The 23,719-nt window shown below is 44.8% G+C and overlaps 1 protein-coding gene across 2 annotated transcripts in view; it reads left to right on the forward strand.

Annotated features, from left to right (window-relative positions):
- The window catches only part of SAMD4A (sterile alpha motif domain containing 4A), a 226,191-nt gene that overhangs the window by 118,872 nt on the left and 83,600 nt on the right, over positions 1-23,719 (forward strand). For both annotated transcript variants that reach the window (XM_064365879.1, XM_064365880.1), the window contains one exon: positions 15,706-16,224. In XM_064365879.1, the coding sequence (XP_064221949.1) occupies positions 15,706-16,224 (519 nt within the window). The remainder of the gene's footprint in view (positions 1-15,705; positions 16,225-23,719) is intronic.

Below are 23,719 nucleotides of genomic sequence, written 5' to 3' on the forward strand. Positions count from 1 at the left end.
TCCAGAGCAAGTTTAATTGTGGGTGATTTCATTCTGCCCTTTTTATGTCGAAGCCAGGGGCTTGCGTCATATAACAGTGAATTCAGGGAGATTTTTATTTGCATGTGAATCATAGCTTTTCCAGCTGAATGTCACTTACTTGGAATTTTTGTCTGATTTTGTTTTTGTTTTTGTCTCTTGGTGTTTTTCCATCGGGCTCTTTGGCTAACCAGAAAAAAAAAAAAAATAGAGGAAGGGCTCAATCTGACTGAAACAGGGTTTGAGTTGGCAACTCAAAAGGAGAGTATTATGAATGTGAAAAAAAGAAAACGGATGCTTTATTTTGCTTTGAGGGAGGGACCAAAGCCAAGTCAAATTGAGAGCTCTAATTTGGGAATAGTGTTATTACAGGTCATTGAGAGTTGGTTACGCGCTAAATTGGGAGGCCAGTCACATGAGGAGGCAGCAGAGGCAGATCACATGGGGGACGGTTGGGGCCCTTTTACAATGAAATTTCGTTTTATTTACTACACAGTTGAAATGTATTTATGTCATTTTGAGAAACCAAGTCACCTTATTGGCTGGGAGTTGCTCCGTGCCCTGGCCCATCAGTTGTTTGATAAATGAGCCAGTTCTTCCAGTCTTTGTGCTTTCAGGGGTTTGATTTTGGCAGTGGGATCTGTGCAGTGATTCGTGGAGCTGGCCCTGTGATAGGGGTTATACATCTGCCCTTCTTCACCTGTCTGACTCCAAGGGGCTTGCTCCCTTCTCCTCCAAAGGCTCTACCCGTTTTAGACCTCAAGGACATTCAGCTAACTTCTCACATTATATAAAGAAGTGATGACCTTTGTTTTTTTAGATTATCTTCCATTTTCTCAGCACTGTTCTGCTTAATGTCATCTTGCAAAATAAGTACAAGAAAAGATGCATCCTGCCCCTCCACGGGCAGTTATGAACCAAGTATTTCTTCCTTCCTCCAAACTGCAGACTTTGGATGTTCTCAGCATCTTGGGGAGGACCAGGAAGGGTCTGGTGTGTGGTCAGCTGCTGATTTCCCTTGAAAAATCAAAGTTGGCTTTCTTGGTGTCCAAAGCCCTGATGAGTTAGCTGTGTTTGAAATAAAAACGAAACAAAACAAAAGGCAGCCAAAAAAGAATATCTAGAATTCAGTTAATTCATTCCCAGTGCAAACAAGTTGTGCTCATGCTCCTAAATGGGGTATGTTACTAAGCCGGTGACACAGAGTCTGCTGGTGCTGCTGAAGCATCTGGGTCGGCGATGCTTGTGATCGAGGTTAGGAATAGAAGGTGTGTGGAAACTTTCTATAAAAGGCAGCCAGGTCCCCTGGACAAGGGGTCAGGAAGCTCCAGCACCATTCATGGTGGCACCAGGGCACTACTGCGTGATTGGGGGCAATTCTCTGTGCCTTGGTGTCCTCTAAGTGCCATATTGATTTGGGGAAAGGGTAAGGGCCTCAAGAAATGTTTCCGATGTAAGATGTTATCAGATAACTGGAGGGAGTGTGATATCACAGGAGCTCAAATCAGGGCCACGTGTCCCTGAACGGAGCTGGGCTGCTGTCCTTTCGCAGGCATCGCCCTCTGTGGCTGATGCCTCTGACATCACAATACCCAGCCAGACACTCAATAGTGACAAGCTGTGCCCAGTAGACACCAGAGGAGGGAAGAAAAGGAGAAGGACAAAGTGGAGAGGGAAGAGATGGAGCAATCTCTTATGTGATCATTCCACCAACTCACAAATTTTTCACCTAGCACCTGGTTCAACTGTAATGTGCTCAGCTCCATATAACCTGGACAGCAGCTGTGCCCTCACCCCCAAACTCAGCAAAATATTACGGTCCCCTAATCAAGAGAATTTTGCTCCTGTTAACGCATGTCCTGTGGTTCATCGTCAGACCAGTGAGTTGATACCAGACTTCACCAGACGGCTCTCCGGAGCAATGGTATAGAGGTAATGTACTGGCTCTGACACCCAGGCTTCCGCAGACTCATCTCAACTCTCCTCCTCGGAGCAGCACAGAACTCCGGGGATTGTGTGGGGGTGGTTTGTGAGGGTGTGAGCCTGTGGTAAAGATGCTTTAAAACTGAAATTCTCACCTTCGTTTGATTCATGAGCCAGCACAGGCTTGGCCAGACTTTGTTTATTCTTATGGCACTCTTTAAACCCAAATGGGCCAAATCGTGGCTTCCCTGTCTATCCTTAGATGCAGAGATTGCTGCTTTTAACTGGCTAGATTGCTATGAATAGACAACTTGAGAGATCAGCCCTATCTTAGAAATATTATGACATTTTGCATATTTATTGTTGACTTAAAAAAAAAATCCAACAACTTCCTCTAAAAATAGGTTCTTGCCACTCTTTGAACCGCTTCCTCCTGGCCCTTCTCCTGGTAAGAAATCATGTTTCCCACCTGGTTTCACGTCAGCCTTCCCAGATGCCCCAAATGCTATAAATTAGAGGGTGTGGTTTTCTTGGGTTCTCCAACTTGACCCTGGATCAGAATCACCTGGGGGCTTGTTAAACACAGTTTCTGATTCAGTAGATCTAAAGAAGAGGTCCCAGAAGTTGTATTTCTAACAGTTTTTCTGGCAGGCCCCTCCTCTACACTTTGTGAACCAGTGTCTTAGGGCTTTTGGGCCTGCTTCCCCTGCCCCATCCTGTAGGAGAGAGCCCCATGGAGCGTGATCCTTGTCCCTTAGATTGTTGGTGAGCAGCTAACAACTACATAGTACTCACCATGGGCCAGATGATGGTCCCATGCTTTACAAAGATTAAATAATTCAGATATCGCCAATCTTAGGAGGCAGCCCAATTTCCAGGTGGAGGAACTGAAGCACAGAGTGGTTAAGTGAATTGCCCAAGTTCACACAGCTCGCTCAGTGGAAGCCCAGACAGCATGACTAGTGTCTGTGCTCTCATTCCACACGCTGTATCGTCTTTTTGTTTTCCCCGAGTCACTTAGACCACCTGATACTACTGCTGTTCTTGGGAGTGAATACCTTAGAAAGGTGCCCTCAAGACAACTGAGCCCATCTTAGGTACTAACAACCAGCACCTTGGGCTCGGAGTCTCTGGGTGACTCGGCTACCCTACCTGTGTCTGCATCTGAGGAGAGGCAAGAGGAGGGGGCTCTCAGCAGGGAGACATTGGGCATGTGACCTGGTGTAGGCCAAGGGAGGGGTGTTGATGTGAAGACGCTGGGGCCATCATCTGTGAAGAGAGGCCTGCCCTCCCCTTCTGCTGGAGCCTCAGTGTCCCCTCACCATTCTTGCCCTGGTCCAGAGATTTCTGCTGTTGATACTTATCAGAGAGACAAAGCTGAGGAAGAACAGATGTCCCATGTCATCAGCCGTAATAGAAAAAGTACATGTATCTTTTTTTGACCAGGTTGGTCTAGCAAGGCTGTGTGATCAGCACTAACCTGGGCGAGGGAGTAGGCGACACGGAAGTGGAAGGACTGTCCCCACTCTCAAGGAGGGGTGAAGGGAGGGAGTGTCATACAGATGTGTAAGTCATTAAGCTCAGTTAATGACTTTAAAACTGAAGGCAGCCAGGGCCTGAGTGGTAAATGGCATTTGGAGAGAGAGGAAGATTCTTAAACGAGATCACAGATGATGACAGGAGTGGAGGGGGAGGGTTCAGATGTGTCCAGGACAGATCTACAGCAGGGAGTATTCAATGATAAATGATAGTGCTCTCTCTTGAGACTCAAACAGAGGTTAAGTCTCCACTGGTATTGTGATAGTAGACTAAGCTCTTTTTTTTTTTCCTGCCAAATAATGTGTTGGGTGCTGTCTGGAGGGCCTAGGAGTACTTTAGAAGATGGATTCTACTCCTTACAGTGTGCCTGTTGGTTCTAGAAATGGAGCCCTTCTCCAGGTATTTCTCTATCCTGCTGGTCTGATTCTCCCCAAGTTCTTTGTGGTACAGACATTTCTGTGGGCACAAAACTTTCCCTATGGCTATGTCTGAGACCACAAATGCCATTTTAAAGGACAGATCCTAGCACCAAGCCATACACATTGATAGGAACCAAAGATGAGTATCTGATGGATTAATATCACCTCCAAAGGTGATGGTGTGAAGCTAGATTAAAACAACACGGTAGGCCACTGCTGTCACTCCTGGCTCGGAACCCATGTGGCTAGAGGTTAGCTTTGTCTTTCTCCTCACTGGGCCATGTGCCTAGGGTAGAGTTGAGGGAGGGCGGACAATGGTTAGTTTCCAAACCCCCTGGATGTAGGGGCCCCTTGCTGTCTCCTGCCTGCCTCCACAGAGTTTAGAAGGTTTGTTTCCAGGAAGGAGCTCCTTCTTCCTGCCAGGTTTGTCCTCTCTCCAGCTTCTCAGCCATGCAAGGTGGGCCTGCCTGCACTGGACTGTGTGGGTCTGTAGACAAGGCTTGAACCTGTCCTCAACTCTGCCTCTGCGTCCGCTCCTCTTCATCCTACCAGGCCTTTCTCCTCCCGCTTACCTTCCCCTGCCTGAGCCCTCTCGCTGTTTTGTTTTGTTTTTTTGTTTTTTGTTTTTGACACGGAGCTTTGCTCTTGTTACCCAGGCTGGAGTGCAATGGCACGATCTCGGCTCACTGCAGCCTCCGCCTCCTGGGTTCAGGCAATTCTCCTGCCTCAGCCTCCTGAGTATCTAGGATTACAGGCACGCGCCACAATGCCCAGCTAATTTTTTGTATTTTTAGTAGAGACGGGGTTTCACCATGTTGACCAGGATGGTCTCGATCTCTTGACCTCGTGATCCACCTGCCTCGGCCTGCCAAAGTGTTTTTATTTTCCAGTGGCTGCCTTTGTTGTAGAATTCTAGATGGCAGCATGCTTGCAACCTGGGAAAGATGAGGCCCTTGTTGGGTGACATTATCCCTGTGAGCCCTGAGCTCCTGTCTCCTTCTGTAGCATCCCCACCGATTCGGCTAAAGCCAAGGGCCCTCATCTGATCAGTCCTCCTGGTTCTGATCCAGCCACTGAGCCCTGAGTCTACTCAATTTCACGGCAGGATGCCCAGAAGGAGAGAAATGGCCTCAGCCATTCTCATTCCGATTTAGAGAACTGCCTTCTTCACCATCGTCCTTCCTACCTTTTCTCTTTACCCACTGCCCGAGGACTTCAGCAATGAAAAAGTAGCTTCCCTTCTCAAAAAATAAAAAATCTGAAAAATCTTATTCTGATTGCATCAGTAGACCTACTAACCTGAAGACGAGTTTGGCGCACAAGTAGCAGGTGAAAATTTGCTGCCTTTTACTGCTTACCATTGCAGAAATTCCCAGCGTTGGCTGGCAGTGGAGGGGAAGCAGGAAGGGAGGTGTGCCTCTAGCTCCCTCTACAGGGCCGTGCCCTGGGAGGACAGGAGAGCAGGACTGAGTATGTGCCAGGGTCACCCCCCTCTGTCCTTGTACAGTTAGCCAGGCCTTTCTTTCCAAAAAGAGTACCAGTTAAATTGTGACTGTGGACTCGATTATCCTGCTACACAAAATTGTTCCTTCTCTCTCCCATTGAATGACTTGTGCTGTAAGTATTTCATATTTCATACCTCGATGAGTGATACATACATTTTACTATCAACATTGCTAACATGTATATTTCGGGAATATCTACATGCTGTTCCTTGGTGACAATATTTACATGGTTACACACCACACCACAGGGCTCTTACATTCACACTTACACTTTGGATCCCAGCTCTCGAGTTGGGAAATTTTGTCTATAGGTTGTTGAGCAACTTCATTATTTTAGAAAGCATGAGACCCAGTGACTTCTCAGTTCAGAGGCATGTAAAGACGTAGAATGCCTCTGTGGTGTCAGGGGTGGGACATGTGCACTCCGGCCCTTCCCACACTTCCCGAGGTGTATAAACCTGTTGTGAGGCATGGCTGTTGTTCAGTTTGCTCCACTGGATTAAGCATGAACTATTCTTTTGTGATTCGATCTGTTGATACTCCTCCCAAGATACTCCTCTGTTGACTGTTTGGACATTGCCAAGGACGCTGACCTTGGAGTTGTTTGTTAAATATTCTTGCAGTTAGGCTACATGGACAATGGTGTGCTGATTTTGGGACTCAGAAGTCTATAGCCTTTTGTGGAACAAGGCCTAAATCTAAACGTGGAAGTAGAAAGCACACTTTTCTCCTTTGCAAGGTCGGCGTGAGGATCGCTAATTCATTATTTGAAGATAATTCATTATTGGAGAGTCGCTCTGTGGTGGGTGGAGTTTGGGCAGTGGTGGTCTGGGAGTATGAGGGCGGCACTGAAGATTAGAGAGTGGGAAAGCTTCCTGTGTTTAGAACATTTAGAGCCTCTCCTCTGAGGGGTTTTTGGTGTAAAAAAACTAGTCAAGTGAGGTTTACAAGAATTTGTCTTGTGTTTGTCGAGTGAGGTAACATTTTTTTCACCTCTAATTTATATAACTCTTAGGAGACCCCTTCCTATGAGGTTTTATTAAAACATAATCACATCGTGCCAAAAAAAAAAGCCAGACATATAACAGTCTTAACCCTATTGACACGGCTTTTCTTTCCTTCTTCAACAGATGTTTGCAAGAGTTGTATTAAATACATTTCATTCTGCTGTCTCAGCCTCTCAACTCTTTTTCATGAAGATTACTTTAATTGGTGTCAGTTACAATCACAAAAAGCACCCATTTTGCTTTTGTTTTCTAGCAAAAAACGATGGGGAAATTTTCCATCTTTAACAGAATGTTGAAAAGGGGGAGGTGGTAAAGATTCTGAAAATTGAGCTAATCATTTTATTTCCCTCTTTTCCATGTTCCTGTTTTTGTTTGATGGTAAAGCTAAAAATAATCCGAAAACAGCAGAGCTGAATGAGAAAGGGGTGACTGAACAGTTTGTGTGTGACGGTGGTACCTACTATTGTTTATAGGTCATCCATTCTGTCTTAAGCCTTCACTTAAAGAAAACTTCTAGGAAATACCTAACATTTTAGAGAAATCCAAAAGACTATTAAAACACTATCAAACAAAAGGAGAGGGAACAATTTTATATAGCTATTAAAAAACATAATTAGGCTGGGCGCAGTGGCTCATGCCTGTAATCCTTGCACTTTGGGAGGCTGAGGCAGGAGGATCATTTGAGACCAACCTGGGCAACAAAGCAAGACTCCATCTCTACAGAAAATACAAAAATTAGCCAGGTGTGACAGTGCATGCCTGTGATCTAAACTACTCAGCATGCTGGGGCGGGAGGTTGGCTTGAAGCTAAGAGGTTGACATTGCAGTGAGCCGTGATTGTGCCACTGCTCTCCAGCCTGGGTGACAGAGCAAGACCCTGTCTCAAAAAACAAAAACAACTGCAATTAATAAGGAAATATTAATGCATGAAAAAATGGAGACACCCTCATTACCCTCATGGAGCTTGCATTCTAGTGGAGAAGGGCCAGAAATAAGCATACTGTACGGCAGGTCACATGGTGGTAAGCACTATGGAAAAAGCAAAGCATGACCTGGGGATAAGGGAGTGTAAGGTGAGAGAGTGGGGTGGGCAGTTTAAAACGGTGCAAACAGATAAGGTCTCACTACGAAGGTGACATTTGAGCAAAGACAGAACTGAGGCTAAATATGGGTGTGGGGGAAAAGTGTTCCAGGCAGAGAAGACAGCAAGTGTGAAGGTTCTGAGGCAGGCACACCGCTGACATGTTGAAGGAACATCCCGGCAGCCAGGACTGACTGAAATAAAAAAGGATCAGTAGTAAGGGTAGAGGCTGATCATAGAGGGACTATCAGGCCATCAGAAGGACTTTGGCTTTTACTTTGAGATGGGAAGCCGTTGACATGTTTGATCAGGGGAGTGACATGATCTACCTTCTAGTTTTCAAAGATCCTTCTTTTAGAAATGATTGTTACGGTTGATAATAGGCTACTGGAGAGGGTGGAGAGATGCAGAAACGTGGTGAGAGGTAGTCACATTCCAGATGTATTTTGAAGATTCAGCCCTTAGGAATTATGGAGAAGTTAGACACAGGATATGAGAGAAGGGAGTCAAGGATACTCCAAGGTTTTGACCTGAGCAGTTGGAAAGATGGAAAGCCATCTGCTGAGATAGGAAAGAAGAACAAAGGAGCAGACGTGGTGAGAGCGAGAGCACGAGTTGGGTTATGGACATGTTGACTTTGAGATCATCTGAGTGGGCATGTAGAGGATGCATTTGGAAAGCGAATCTGGGGCTCAGGGGAAATACCTGGGCTGGCAATACAAATGTGAGAGTTGTCTGCATACTCATAGGCCAGGGGTCAGAACCGAGGCAGGTGGCTGGGGGAGCTGGCCTGGTTTTTGTGCCCTCTGGGAATGGGCAGCCTCAGAACTCCTGACTGGTCATGGCCAGGAGGAGGTCAGAACTCTGAAAGTCAATCCTAACCCTAACTTGAGTCCTTGACTGAGATCTCAGGCCTAGTTCCCAGCTGGCCTGGGTCGTGAAGGAGTAAAGGAGGACTCCTGGGGCACCTAGCCATGCCGGTACCTGGGGAAAAAGTAACTACAGATGGAAAGTCTTCATGGAAGAGATGACCAGATCTCTATTCAGGAGAGGTTAAAGGGCTCATTGGAAGTATCTGCTAGGGGTAGAGGGGCCTGGCTCTTGCCTTTTGAGTATGGTCAGGTGACTTTGAATGACTGGCACCTGATGACCTTCCTGCTGTTGGAAAAGACTAGAACGGTCATAGTGGTCGATAGAGTACGCTATGTGGATCTCTGCCTTTTCTAGTGAATCCAAGAGGCAGGAGCATTTTGAAGTGACTTTTACCAAGTAACCAAAAGCTCTCTGTGTTATTTAACTTGCTGTGTAACGAACTACCCTAAAACTTAATGACTTAAGATAACCACAGGCCGGGCACGGTGGCTCACGCCTATAATCCCAGCACTTTGGGAGGCCAAGGCGGATGGATCACGAGGTCAAGAGATCAAGACCATCCTGGTCAACATGGTGAAACCCCGTCTCTACTAAAAATACAAAAAATTAGCTGGGCATGGTCGCGCATGCCTGTAGTCCCAGCTACTTGGGAGGCTGAGGCAGGAGAATTGCTTGAACCCAGGAGGCAGAGGTTGCGGTGAGCCGAGATCGTGCCATTGCACTCCAGCCTGGGTAACAAGAGTGAAACTCTGTCTCAAAAAAAAAAAAAGATAAGAACAAACATTTCTCTCTCAGTTTTCTGAGGGTCAGCAATTTAGAACAGTCTGGCTGGGTACCTCTGGCTCAAGGTCTCCAACAAAGCTGCAGTCAAGAAATAAACTAGACCTGGAGGCGCCACTTCCAAGCTCACTCACATGGCTGGCAAGTTGGTTCTGGCTGTCAGCAGGAAGCCTGAACTCTTTCCCATACAGGTCTCTCTCTGGGTTGCCTGAGCATCTTCATAATTGGTGTGACTGGCTTCCCCCAGAACAAGTGAACCAAGACAGCAAGGGAGAAGCTGCAATGCTTTTTATGACCTAATGTCAGGACGCCTCCACTGCACTCTCTTGGTCAAATAGACCAGCTCTCATTCAGTGTGGGAGGAAAGCATATAGGTGAATACCAATAGTCTAGGATCAACGGAGGCCACCTTGGAAGCCAGCAGTCACCTTCTGTCTTTTCAATTCTTTGTACCTGTTCAGAGCACCACTTCCAGCCGTAAGGGCTCATAACTCCAGACTGGGTTCCCCGTCACCCAGTCTAGAGTTCCCCGTCACCCAGTCTGGAGTTCCATACCACTAGCAGGCCTCCCACCAAATTATGAGGATTCTTCTCTGGTCACCTCTAGCTCAAGAGGGTACCTTGGGAGGCAATTTCAATTGCAGGTGCCAACACAAGAATCCCACCATTTGCCACATTGGTATTTGCCGTTTTTTCTCTGATTTTTCAGGTGCCCTGGCTCAGCTCACATCCCTACCAAATAGGTACATGGTGTGTGCTGTTACCCACTTTTAAGTTGTGCAGAGTTGCACTATATTTAGAAGCCTTTAGTACATGATGCGTCTAGGATTGACTTTGTAACTTCTTCCAGAGAGCCTTTGACCATGTAAAACCTACCAGTATTCCTGCCTTTTAGCACATTTATTTCACCAGTACTTCTTGTGTGTGTGCATTTAATTTCTAGCCATTTCTTACATGAGCAAATTGCCTAAATGTGTTTGTGAGAAACCCTTTTATGGTAAACATTATTAAACTGAAAACAAGGGTATAATAAAATAGCAATTTAAGGGTAATTTACTAACAACTAGAGCCCTTAAACATTGCCATACCATTGTGTAGTAATAATACCAGACTTGGTATTTAAATACACTCTTTGTCACTCCAAGAATCATTGGGACAGTTTCCTAATCCTCATGGTCTTCAATTATAGCCCTTTTAATTTTTTTTTTTACTACTCCTATGTCATTGGTTTACAAATTATAAATCATTAACTTTTATCCGCATAAAACATCCAGCAAACTATTACATCACTGCTCCTTATACAGAGAAATAACAAAGAAAATATTCCGAAAATATAATAATTGTGAGCTGACATCATCAAACCTTGAAGTTCTTGCACTTCAGTTTCCACTGTGTCCTGAATCAGGTGACATTGGGGTGAGTCATTGTAGAGCCTGGATCTCAGAAGTGATCAATTAATTGAAAACTCTGAGGATTCCCGCATCTTCCCCAGGGAGGAGAACCTGTTAAATACAAATCTCAGCATAGATTCTTTGCTGTCTAGAAGGTAATGTGGATGCCACAAAGGCCAGTGGGCAGCTGGACAGGACCTAGCCAGTGTGACCAAGTCCCTGCATGTAGGGTCTGGCTTCCGTTTGAAGCTGGAGATGTCCATGCTTGTCAGCATGCTGGGGATGCTCTCTTGAGAGACTGACTCATGCTAACTAGAAAGCAGGGAGGTAGACACTGCGGTGCTGGCTTGTTAATTTGCCACGAGGAGCCATCATCAGAGAGACCAGACGTACTCAAAGTCCACATAATCAGCACACATTCTCCCTGTCGGCAGGCCTCCATGGGAAGCCAAATCATAATCAGAACTATATATTAAGTTGCCCTGAAAAATCATCACAGATTTTGGAAATACCTCAAGTCTCTGTGATCAGTTCATTCTCTCCCTGAAGGTACCTGGGGAGCTAAATCATGGTCCAAAGGTTGTTTGGTGAGTGGATAATCAGGACAGGGGAGGCAGAGGGAGGGGAATGTTTAATGGCAACAGGAACTTCATGGGTCCATGCCAGAATGGGAATGGCTTTGCCAGAAAGGCGGATCTACTCCAAACCAAGTGGCTAAAACTTCCTTTTACCTAGAAGGGCAGATGGATAGTGTAGTAATTAACTCAGCAGCTTAAAATAATAAACATGTTACACAGTTTCTGTGGATCAGAAATATGAGAGATTCTGGATTAGGATTCCTCAAAATGGTATCTGGGCTGCACTCATCCAAAGGCTTACCTGGGCTAGGAGATCTGCTTCCAAGATGGTTCCCTCATATGGCTGGCAACTTGATGTTGGGTGTTGGCACAAGGCCTCAGTTCCTCACCACAAGGACCTCCCCATTGGATTGCTTGCATAATGTCACAGCCTGGCAGCTGGCTTTCCCCAGAGTGAGTACTTGGAGACAGCAAGGTGAGGCTGCAGTGCCTTTTATAACCTAATCTGTGAAGTCACATGCCGCCATTTTCCCTACATTCTACTTACTGCACGTGACTCACTGAGTCCAACCTGCACTGAAAAGGAAGGGAATTAGGCCCCACCTTTCAAAGAGAGGTGTGTCAAATAAATAGTTAACATATTTTAAAATGCAATAGGCATCACTTCCATTGCCTCTGTAACTCCTTTTTATTATACTTCTGCTGCTCACCAACTCCTCTGATAACTCATGGCCTCCATTGATACATTTATATAATGTTTATAACTATTACATACTTATATGCATGTTATGTCTAATTCTATATAATATATAATTATAGAACATCTAATTATATTATAAATATCAACATATTTGGCCTATGGCCAGGCTTTTGTAGCAGGATAGCCATTATGTATCTTATATCAAATTTGCCTACCTCCATTCTGCCACTTCACTAGCAGGGGGCCAGGGACAAGTAACTTGCCCCATCTGTGCCCCTGTGCCTTCATCTGTAAAAGAAGGCTAGTAATAGGACCTACCTCATAAGCTTCTTGGGAGGATTAAGTGAGTAATTAAATGCACAGGGCTTAGAAGAGTGCCTGGCACTTCGAAAACATTCAATACTGTTGGCTCTCAGCGGTGGCAGCTGGAGTGGTAGCAGAAATAGTTTGATCCAGTAGGTGTAGTTAGCCCTCAGAGAGCAATCTGATTTCCATGTTCCCAGTGGTAGTAAACAAAAGCCATGCTTGTTTTCCTGGTCCCACCATCCAAGGGACCAGGGCCAGTGGCCTCTCATTTTCCTTCCTCTTTGCTGCGCTTGTTCCTCCTCTGAATCCCAGGTTAATCCGTGGCAGAGAGCAGTTACATGGAGATAGCATGTTTAGTTTGTACTCTGACTCCTATTTACATTTTGTTTTTGTTGCTGATTTTTTTTTTTTTAAGGCTGACCTTTTGTGGAAGGGTAGAATATCCAAACAGGGAAATGACATAGCAGAAAGCTAGAGAGTTCCTCAGCCTCATGAACTTTTTATTAGAAGCCATTCCCAATTTTTATCTTTAAATGTACATTTTCACGGGTGTACACTAGCCACCTCTGAATACGGTAGGCTTACAACATAGCCCCTTTTTCCTCTTGGCCTCTTTTGCTTCTTTCCAGCGCCTCTTGGGCTTAATGAATAGAGTTTATCTTCATGCTAAGCACATTCATCATTTAAAACATGCCTGGTATTTGCTGAAGATTAATTGATGAGAAAGTTAGAATTGGAATTTTCTTCGCCTCTCAGCGCTACTTTAAAAGGGAGGCTATACCTAGTGGAATGTGTGAGACTTGTCTTGTGTCAGGTGGCAATTAGCTAAATATAGAGTCAGGGAGCTGGGAGGGACCTGCTGAGGTCATCTGTGCCCTCCTGCCCGCCTTCTCCAGCTGAATGTCTCCAGCCCTGTGCTCACCAGCTCAGTAGCCACTAGCCACATAAGGCTTCTAAGCTCTTCAGCTGTGGCTGGTCCAAGTTGAGATGTGCTGTCTGTGATAAAATACACTGACATTTTAAGGCTTTTAAAAGATTTTTAAGACTTAATTCCAAAAAAAGGAAAAATGGCTCATTAATAATTTTATTAAATTAGTAACTGATAATGAAGTGATAATATTTTGATATATTTGTTTAAAATATATCACTAAAATTCACATCACCTATTTGTCCATTCTTTAATATGGCTACTAGAAAGTTTAAAATACCCTATGTGGCTTATGTTTTATTACTGTTGGACAGTTATGCTCAAGATTATTTCACTCTGTTATTCAGACCCCCAGGGCAGAGATTCTAAAGCCTTCCTTGGTGACTCTGAGTCTTTCATTATTCTGGCAGTTCTGTTCTTCTGCGCGTCCTGTCTTAATCTCTCCTGCTTCAGTTTGGAGACTTCTACTTCAAATAGTTGACTCTTCGGCATCTTCTTATGAAATCCCTACTTGAAGTGAGTCAAGCATCTCTTCATATTGTTGTAAGCACAGTAAACCCATTTTCTTTTCACCCTTTGACTTTCTACCTCCTTGATCATTTTTAATGACTTCTCTTGGGTCATCTCTGGTTTCTCTATATTATTTTTTTTTAACTTGGTACCCAAAACCACCGACATGGATCTAACATGAGTCCAACTATGCAGAGACAAGCAGAAGGAATTACCTCCATCATCAAGTACTTGACCAGCCCTTTTGCTACTTTACATTGTTTAATCTGACAGCACATGGAGGGGCAGATGCTATTTGTATCACTCTTGATAAGGTGGTTGGGGCTCAGAGAAGTTAAATAACTTACCAAGGTTCTACCACAAATTAAGTGGCAGATCTGGGATTTGTGCCCAACTTTGCCTGACTCCAAAGCTCATGCTCTTTCATTATATACCATGCCTCTTTTTTTGCTGGTATTTTTCTTAAAATATTCTTTCCTGTAGTCTTGACCGGCGTTGCAGTACAGGCTGATGCATTTGTAGTTTATGGTCAACAGTGATCACTGGGCTTGTTTTTGTTATGTTTGCACCTAGCTAGAATTGCTAAGCCCTTCTGCTAAATTCCAGAAACCCCTTCCAGCCCTCCAGATATGCCATAAAAGCCAGCAGGACTGCCCAGCCCTCGCCCTTGTAGGGTCATCCGTGGGCCAGTGTTGAGATCTCCATGTGTCAGGAATGACTTCTCTGAAAATGAGCTTGCTTTCCTCTGGCCCAGAGCCTGTGAATAACTATCAGTCCCAAGACAAGCTAGTTCTCAAAGGTTAATCAAGGCAAAGTGCATTGTTCGCATTTTGAGTGAGAGGGGACAGAAAGGATCCTTCTGAGTGTGTTAAAAGCAGATCTTCCCGTAGCTTGAAACTTGAGGACATTATGCTCAGTGAAGTAAGGCGGTCAGAAAAGGACAAATACTGGATGATTCTACTTCTCTGTGGTACCTAGAGTAATTAGAGTTTCAGTTTGAGAAGATGAAAGGGTTCTAGAGATGAATGGTAGTAATAGTTGTGAATGGTGTATGTTCTTTTTCTTTTTCTTTTCTTTTTTTTTTTGAGACCAGGTCTCCCTCTGTCACCCAAGCCAGAGTACAGTGGTGCAATCACAGGTCACTACAGCCTCGACCTCTCAGGCTCAAGCAATCCTCCCACCTCAGCCTCCTTAGTAGCTGGATCTACAAGCATACACCATCACATGTGGCTTTTTTTTTTTTTTTCCGATTATTTGTAGAGACGAGGTCTCATTTGTTTCCCAAGCTGGTCTCTAACTCCTGGGCTCAAGCAGTCCTCCTGCCTCGGCCTCCCAAAGTGCTGTGATTACAGGTGTGACCAACCACCTCCAGCCTGTGAATGTTCCTAATACCATTGAACATATGCTTAAATATGATTAAAGTGGTCAGTGTTGTGTGTATTTTACCCAATAAAAACGAACTGATCTTACATAAAGAAAAACACTGATTAGAGGTGCCCCAGGAGCCAAATCTTGGGTCCATTGCTTATTCTAGCTTTGATCCCATAGTTGTTCTTCTGAGTTAGCTTCTCATGAGAAAGGTACGGGCTTACCGCACAGAGATGAGGGGAGCTCTTTTATTCCCTGACAAATTTCTCCGTCTAGGAAGTTGTTCCAATTTCACACAAATGCCTTTGCCAGGATTAAAACCACGTTCAACAGATATCTAGGGGAGGGGAAGCAGCCTTACCCCCAGGACTCTGGAATGGGACCTTTGTTCATATTTGCTTTTTCATGGAGAGCTTCTTAGTCTTAGCCCCCTGTCTCTCAGGGGGTGGGCTAGACCTTTCTCAGAAAGAAAACAGAGCTGTAAATTCTATTTGATCGTACCAAAGTAGTTGTTGCTTTTTTGGAAACATGAATGACAATTTGATTGAGTTTGATTGAGTACCCAAATATCTAAGAATGATCGATCTGTGTTTCATTGGAGTCCCTGGCCCCTGAAAATCTGGGGTCAGTTAACCAATCTGATGCACAAGGCTCTTTTGAGAAAATATAGCTGGGGTGTATAGATTGGGACCCTAATCCATAAAAATTCTCTTTAGAGTATCTGTTTAGAGTCATTGTGGGTGTATTTGCTTATTTGCCCTGTATATTTTCCTTTTCAGGAATCATTAACCAGTGGCAACAGGAATCCAAGGATAAAGTGATTTCCCTCCTGTTAACTCACCTGCCTTTGTTGAAGCCAGGAAACCTTGACGCAAAAGTAGAATATATGAAACTGCTGCCCAAAATCCTGGCTCACTCTATTGAACACAACCAGCACATTGAGGAGAGCAGGCAGCTGCTGTCCTATGCTTTGATACATCCGGCCACTTCTTTGGAAGACCGCAGTGCTTTAGCCATGTGGCTGAATCACTTGGAGGACCGCACGTCGACCAGCTTTGGTGGCCAGAACCGAGGCCGCTCAGACTCTGTGGATTATGGACAGACACACTACTATCACCAAAGACAGAACTCCGATGACAAGCTCAATGGGTGGCAGAACTCTCGGGATTCTGGGATTTGCATCAATGCCTCCAACTGGCAGGACAAAAACATGGGGTGTGAGAATGGCCATGTGCCCCTCTACTCCTCCTCATCTGTCCCCACCACAATCAATACGATTGGAACCAGCACAAGTACAAGTAAGTTCCAGCCCTTTAACGTAGTCTGGTTTGGCGATTTGCTGTGTATGTGGCATGTCTCGCTGACAATGTCTGCTCTGTGCACCCAGTGACCCTGGGAGAGAAGGGCTGATTGGAATTGGCTGTGGGAAAGGGTCTTTGGACCCCATATTTGTTGCTGTTTGACTGCAAAGATGAAAATACTGGGAAGGTAAAAGTGATTGATGGTCCAAATTTGGGTTATAAACAGACCAAAAATAAATACAGAATAAATGAAAGAAGGAAACTTTCTGTTTCCACGAACAGAAATGCCTTTCACCCACGTCTTTCACCCTGGGGTTTTGGATTTGCCGAGACACTGAGTTACCGTGTGATTCTCTAAACCTAATTCTAACCCATGGTTAACCAGCCAGCCTCATGGGCTTTGTGCTTTTTCTTTATTTTTCCCCCCTTTTTCTTTCTTTCTTTCTTTCTCTTTTTTTTTTCCTTAAATTTCACCCTGGAATGTTTCCTCCCTTTGCATTTTCTGGTTTGAATTCCCAATTGTCGGGGTACTTTTTTCCTGACCAGTGGGAGCAGGTTGCTAACTGAGAATGCTGCTGTGTGCCGTGGCCTGGTGAGAATGCCGTGGACTTGCTCTTGCTCCGTCCAACCCCTTAGGAGAGGTGGTTCAGGAACTGCTTAGTGGGTAGGGAGAGCGGAGGACAGCCCTCTGCTCTTTTGACCACTAAAGAAAAGTACTGCGCCCACAGCTGGGCAGTGAGGCTGGGAGTCCTCTCTGTGTCTTCCCACTGAAGCCAAGCAAAGTAACAAACACACCATTGGTGCCTATATAAAGTGGCGGTGTGGAAGTGCACCCCATCTTCAAACAGTTTTCCTTAATGCTAGTTTGCACCTATCCATGAATGCAGTGGCAGTGCCAAGATATCTTTCTTGAAGGAATGCTTTTGCAGTTAGACCTGATGTGCCTGCCTTCATGCAGGAACCCCCAGTTAAAAGATATAAGAGGATTAATAATTGGGCCCCAGCACAGAGGCTCAGGCCTGTATTCACAGCACTTTGGAAGGCCTAGGCTAGTGGATCACTTGAGGTCAGGAGTTTGAGACCAGCCTGGCCAACATGGTAAAACCCTGTCTCTACCAGAAAATACAAAAATTAGCCTGACGTGGTGGTGTATGCCTGTAATCTCAGCTACTCAGGAAGCTGAGGTGAAAGAATCGCTTATACCCAGAAGGCAGATGTTGCAGTGAGATGAGATCATGCCACTGCACTCCAGCCTGGGCAATAGAGTGAGTCTCAGGAAAAAAAAAAAAAGGAAAAAAGAATTGGCAGTGATGCCTTCTTGGCCTCTGTCTCTACTTGGATCTCTGGTTACCAGGGCTCTTTAAATGGCTTTCTCAAATAGGTAGGATTGTTGAATTATCGCTACATGAACTAAAACAGTACCTCAGTAGAAAAACCAAGGAAACACTGAAGATACTGCATTGACATTGCTACAACATGGGATTTTTTTACATTCTTTTTTTGCTTTTACATTTAGATATGGGTCACTTGCACATTTTGGGAATTAGGTGATTATTGCATCTTAATTTATTATATAAGAGGTTCTGATGACAGTCAGTATCTTTCACAGACTATAATCCAGCAGGAGCGGTTCACTGGTCTCTGTGTGACAGGGAGTGATGGCTGGGACTTCTAAAGCAGGCACATGCAGCCAGATGACAGACTCTTGGCCTGCGTTTCCTGCGTCAGCAACAGAATCTAGTAATTGTTACAAAACTCTTTAGTAGCTGGGAGAGATGCAAGCTCTAGGCTACCTACCCTCTTAAAACTTGGTCTTTTGTATTTTAATGGGTTGAGTTTTACGTCATTTGTCTTGAAATTAGTCTTGGGTCATTATATATTTCTACCTACTGATTTATACATACAGGATCTGGTCTTGACAAGATTAGTACATTTAATTAAGATGGTTATCAGATTGTAGTCAACAAGCACTTATTTCTGGCTGTGGCCACCTAGCCAGCCCTACAGAGAGTAGAAAATTTGTAGATGACTGTCATGGTCTTACTGAACTCTGAACCCCTGTGTAATACTTGGGTAAGAAGGACTTGGAGGCTTAACTAGGTGACCAAACAACATACCTCTGGGAGAAGGCAAGCATTGGAGCCCTCTTGCAGAGCATCAGAGAAGAAGATAAAGGAGCTCAGATCTCCCCTCCAGAAAGTTTCATTCAAACACTTATGGCCATATCAACACTTGTATGTCAATAGTATCTCTTTAACAGAATGTGAATGTCATTGCTGTACTCTTTTGCATTGTCTATGGTGGTTCAACCAAGTGAGTCAAGACTGTAAGCCTTCAGTTCACTCGTTCACTGGTGCCTCTATCAATAAACACTGAGCACCTGGGCCGCTGCCTGACAGAGGGAAGAGCAAGGACTTTGGCATCGACGCCTCCTAGGTCCAAATCCCAGACCTGCAACTTGCTAACTACAACTTAGCCAAGTAATTTAACCTCTCTGGTCAAGGTGCCCACTTGTAAAACTGGAACATTCACAATATCTACCTTCGAGGGTTGTGGTGAAGGTAAATAAGATTATGTAAATGCCCAGCCTGGTTAGAGCAGCCATGGTAAGCACTCCAGGGGTGCCTGTTAGATGAATAAATAAAAGAAACTGGGAAAGACAGTGAGGAGCTAAGTGTTAACACTGATATTCAGAGTCTGTGCCCTCATTTTCAGTACTGATGGGTGCCTGGCATAAGCATCTTACCTTGAGCCCAGGGCCAAGCAGAGTAGTCTAAGGGGCTTCGAATATGCTGTGATTTTTGGCCATTCCACCGCAATAGAAATTGAGTTGGACTTAAGGCTTCTTCTACTGCACCGAAGAGCTATACTTTCTACCTCTTTCAAAGTGGAAAAACAAACTGCATATGGCAACATGATGATAAAAACAGAAATCAATTAGTGCTATGCATTTTCAATTATCAGCCACAGTCATGACGGTGAACAAAAGGCAATCAGAAAGCCACCTCTTGAGTTTTTATTTTTGTTTTTCACCTTGACTTATTCCACTGATATTTTATTCCTCAATCATTGGGCCTTCGACAGGGTGCCTTAGCATTCGTGGTTTCCTCCCCATATGGATTCCCAGTCATTCCACTACCCTGCAAGTGCTGCCTGCCCGCCTTCTGTGTGCCTAGCACTGTGTGTAAGTCCATGCGAAATACCAGCAAGCTGAAGACCCCGTTTCTACTTCCAAGGAGCCTATAATTGGAGAAGAGATGATATATCAATCAGTCTCACAATTAAAAGTTAAATATTCCTTTTTGCCAGACTTATCATCCATAGAAATTTCATATAACAATTCATGAGTTATATAAAAGTGCAGCAAAATAATACTTCAGAGCTGCCACAGGGCATGTGGCATGTAGATGTATCCTGTCAGTGCTGTGAATGTACAGAATGGAGAGATCCTTGTGAACTGGAGGCTCAAGAAAGCCACTTTGGGAAGCCAATGTGGGAGGATAGGTTGAGGCCAGGAATTCAAGGACAGTCTGAACAACATAGCTAGACCCTGTCTCTTAAAACAGAACATAGCTTGACCAGGAGCCATGAGTGTGGGTGACAGAGCAAGATGCAGGAAAGAAAAGAAAGAAAAAAACAGGAAGGAAGAAAGGAAGGAAGGAAGGGGAGAGAGAAAGAAAGGAAAAAGAAGAAGAGAGGGAAAGGGAAAGGAGGAAAGAGAGCAGAGAGAGAAAGAAGGAAAGAAAAAAGAAAAGGAAGGAAGGAAAAGGAGGAGAGAGAAAGAGAAGGGCCAGGCATGGTGGCTCATGCCTGTAATTCCAGCACTTTGGGAGGCCAAGGCGGGCGGATCACTTGAGGTCAGGAGTTCGAGACCAGCCTGGCCAATGTGGTGAAACCCTATCTCTACTAGAAATACAAAAATTAGCTGTGCGTAGTGGCAAACACCTGTAATCCTAGCTACTGGGGAGGCTGAGTCAGGAGAATTGCTTGAACCCGGGAGGCGGAGGTTGCAGTGAGCAGAGATCACGCCACTGTACTCCAGCCTGGGCAACAGAGCGAGACTCTGTCTTGAAAAAGAAAAAGAAAGCAAGCTTTTGCAGGGGAAGTGGAAAATGAGCTAAGATGGAAAGGGGAAGGAGAATCTGGAGGGGAGGGGGGCCCTGGGTAGGAATACACACTGGGAGCAAAGGGACGGGGGTTACAGTGTGCAGGCAAGGTGGAGGACAGTGAAGAGGAAGGACAGGCTCACAAAGGGAGGGGAGGGAAGGCAGGCGGTAAAAGTAGGCTGGGGGAAGGGATCCGAGTGCCTCGAGAGGCCAAGCATTTACATCCCAGGCACAAGAGTGACATGCTGTATGGGGGAATGGATTGTCTGTGGGCCAACCAGATGAGTGGCCTCTGACACATGCCAAATCAGCAAGTTTCAACGTTGTGAAGTAATGAAAGTATCATTAGGATAGGACAGGGGTGGAGCAGAAGGAAGGGATACTAGAAATGTTCCTAGGTGGAAATATTAGGATTAGGATTCAATATTGACATGGACATACCTTTTTTTTTTTTTTTTTTTTTTGAGACAAGGTCTTACTCTATTACCCAGGCTGGACTGCAGTGATGTGATCATGGCTTACAGAAGCCTTGACCTCCTGGCCTCAAGCAATCCTCTCACCTCTGCCTCTTGAGTATCTGGGACCACAGGCATGCTCCACCACACCCAGATAATTTTTGTATATTTTATAGAGACAGGGTCTCCCTGTGTTGCCCAGGCTGGTCTCAAACTCCTGGGCTCAAGCAGTCCTCCAGCCTAAGCCTCCCAAAGTGCTGGGTTTATACATGGAGCTACCACGCTCAGCCTGACATATATTATTGATTGATTGATTTTTTCATTCACTTAGAAAATGTTTATTGAATGTCTACTGTGTGTCTAGCCTGCTCAAGGCACTTGGAACGCAGCAGTGGCTAAGATAAAGCTGCCTTCCCTCTCTGAGTGTCGGCAGTCTAGTGTATACAAATTGTAGTATATAAGTAAAGTATATGTGTGGTAGAAGATGATAAGTGATATGGAAATGAGAACAAGGGTAGGATCAGGTCTACATGGCGAGGTGATTAGAGCGTGAAGCAGGGTGGTCAGGGTAAACCCCATTGAGAAGGTGGGGTGTGAGCAGGGAGTTGAAGGAGAAGTGGGAGTTAGCCAACTGGGCACCTGGAGCAAAGAGGATTCGACTGAGATAAAGCTGGAGCAAATATCCCAAGACAAAAGTGTGCCCGACTTGCTAGGGGGAAAACAAGAAGGCTGGTGGCTGAAAGGGAGTGAACGAGGTAGACGATGGTAGGAGAGGCTGGAGACAGAATGGGCGTTGTAGGTCATTTCAAGGACTTAGACTTTTGCTCTCAATAAACCAGAAAGCTATTCGAGGATCTCCCACAGATGAGTGGTATGATCCAACTCACATTTTAAAAGCATCTCTTTGGCTGCTGCCTTAAGAATAGATAGGGTGAAGACAGAAACAGGAAAACCCTTTAAGAGTCTGTTGCAGTAATGCAGGCGAGAGATGATGGCTCAAACCAGGATGGCTACAGTAGAAGGGTGAGAAGCAGTCAGGCTCTATATGTATTTTGAAAGTAAAGCCAACAGGACTTCCTGACAGAATAAATGAGGGATGTGAGGGGAGAGGGTTGAAGGAGGACCCGGTGTTTTTTGCCTGGGCAACTGGGTGTTATCAGTTGAGACAGGGAAAGTCTTTACCAGGTAGAACAGGATTTGGATTAAGCTCAGGGGTTCAGTGTCATATATGATGAGTTTGGCATATCTGTTGGAGGTACTGAGTAGGCAGTGGGATATATGAGTATGCAGTTTGGGAGAGGGAACTGGTCTAAAATAGACATTTGGGAGCTAGCAGTACACGGGTGGTATTTAATGCTGGGACTAAATGAGGTTGCCAAGGCAGAGAATGTAGATGATAAAGAAGGCCAAGGGCCTCAAGGCTGGGCACTTCAACCTGAATGCTGGAGAAAAGCAGGGGAAGCGGTAAAAGAAACTAAGGAGAAACCTCTGAGGTTGGAGAAAACTCAAGTGTGTGTGCCTTACAAGGCAAATGAAGAAAATATTTCCAGGAAAGAAGAGCGATCAACTGAGTAAAATGTTACGGATAGGCTAATGAGATGAAGACCAAGGATTGACCACTGGATTTATCAAGAAGGGAGAGCAGAGGTGAAATTGAGAGCACTTAGCACATGGTAGGCATTTAAGGAATGAAGAAAGTTAATGATTCGGAAGAGATTAGAGGTACGAGGGAGACAAACTGGCCACATGCTAGATTTTGGATGTATGTTGACGTTGAGATGTTGGAACACTGAGATGGAGAAAAATGATGTTTAGAAGGCATTAAAAATTGGTGATAGAGGGCAGGTGCAGTGGCTCACTGTAATTCCACACTTTGGGAGGCTGAGGCAGGTGGATCGCTTGAGCTCAGGAGTTCTAGACCAGCCTGGGCAACGTGGTAAAACTCCATCTCTTTAAAAAAATACAAAAATTAACTGGATATGGTGGCTTGTATCTATAGTCCCAGGTACTCAGGAATCTAAGTAGGGAGGATCACTTGAGCCTGGGAGGCAGAGGTTGCACTGAGCTGAGATCACACCACTATACTCCAGCCTGGGTGACAGAGTGAGACTCTGTCTCTAAAAACAAAAAAAAAAAACAAAAAAAAAAAACAAAAAAAAAGAAGGGCTATTGTTACAGAGTTTTGAAGGATGAGATTAGGATAAGGCTGGATAGGAGCCAAAAACTAAGTCCCAATCTAATGAGAATCTACCTATTTTCATTCACTGAGAGGCAAGAGTATCTTTTATTAGTTGCAGAGGTTAAATCAAGTGACATCTCAAGGACCTTTTCTACCATGAGATAATGGAAGAATGGGTTGGGATAGGTTGAAAAATCTGTTATGCAGCCTTCTGGATTGCATCAGAGCACTTCAGAAGAAAGAGAAGAATGTAGTTTTTAGTACCTTGTTCTAGTAAGGCTGCTTTAAGGGTATGCTGACTAGGAGCAAGAATGTGCATGTTCTTCACTATGAGCCTGTTGGACCAGATAGGACCAAGGTATTGGCTGTGACAAACCTTATACAAGGCTTGGTCAACTTTGTTTCAGCCATCAGGAGCAGGAACAATTCCAAATACAGGCACATAGAACCCAGATTAGCATCTCTGGGTTTGCTTCCTGTCTAAGGCCTGCTAGAGAAAAAAGTAAACCATTCAGGAAAAGAATAAGTATTTCCTGGCTTGCTTAAGAGCCTACAGAATTCCCCTGTGTGGTGGTCAGTGCTACCTCCCTTGCCCTAGACTGCCTTTCTGACCCTTGTCTGTTCTTCACTGGTGGAGCTGGACCTGGACCTGGAAGAAATCTTTGTGCTACAGCTACAAATGAAACTTGGCTTTATTCAAATAATTGCAGCACTTGACTTTCCTTTGCATTATTGACATTTGGATTTGAAAG

This window comes from Aotus nancymaae, unplaced genomic scaffold, assembly GCF_030222135.1.
Source record: "Aotus nancymaae isolate 86718 unplaced genomic scaffold, 86718_ANA_hifiasm-v0.15.2.pri h1tg000062l, whole genome shotgun sequence".
In the NCBI taxonomy this organism is placed as follows: Eukaryota; Metazoa; Chordata; class Mammalia; order Primates; family Aotidae; genus Aotus; species Aotus nancymaae.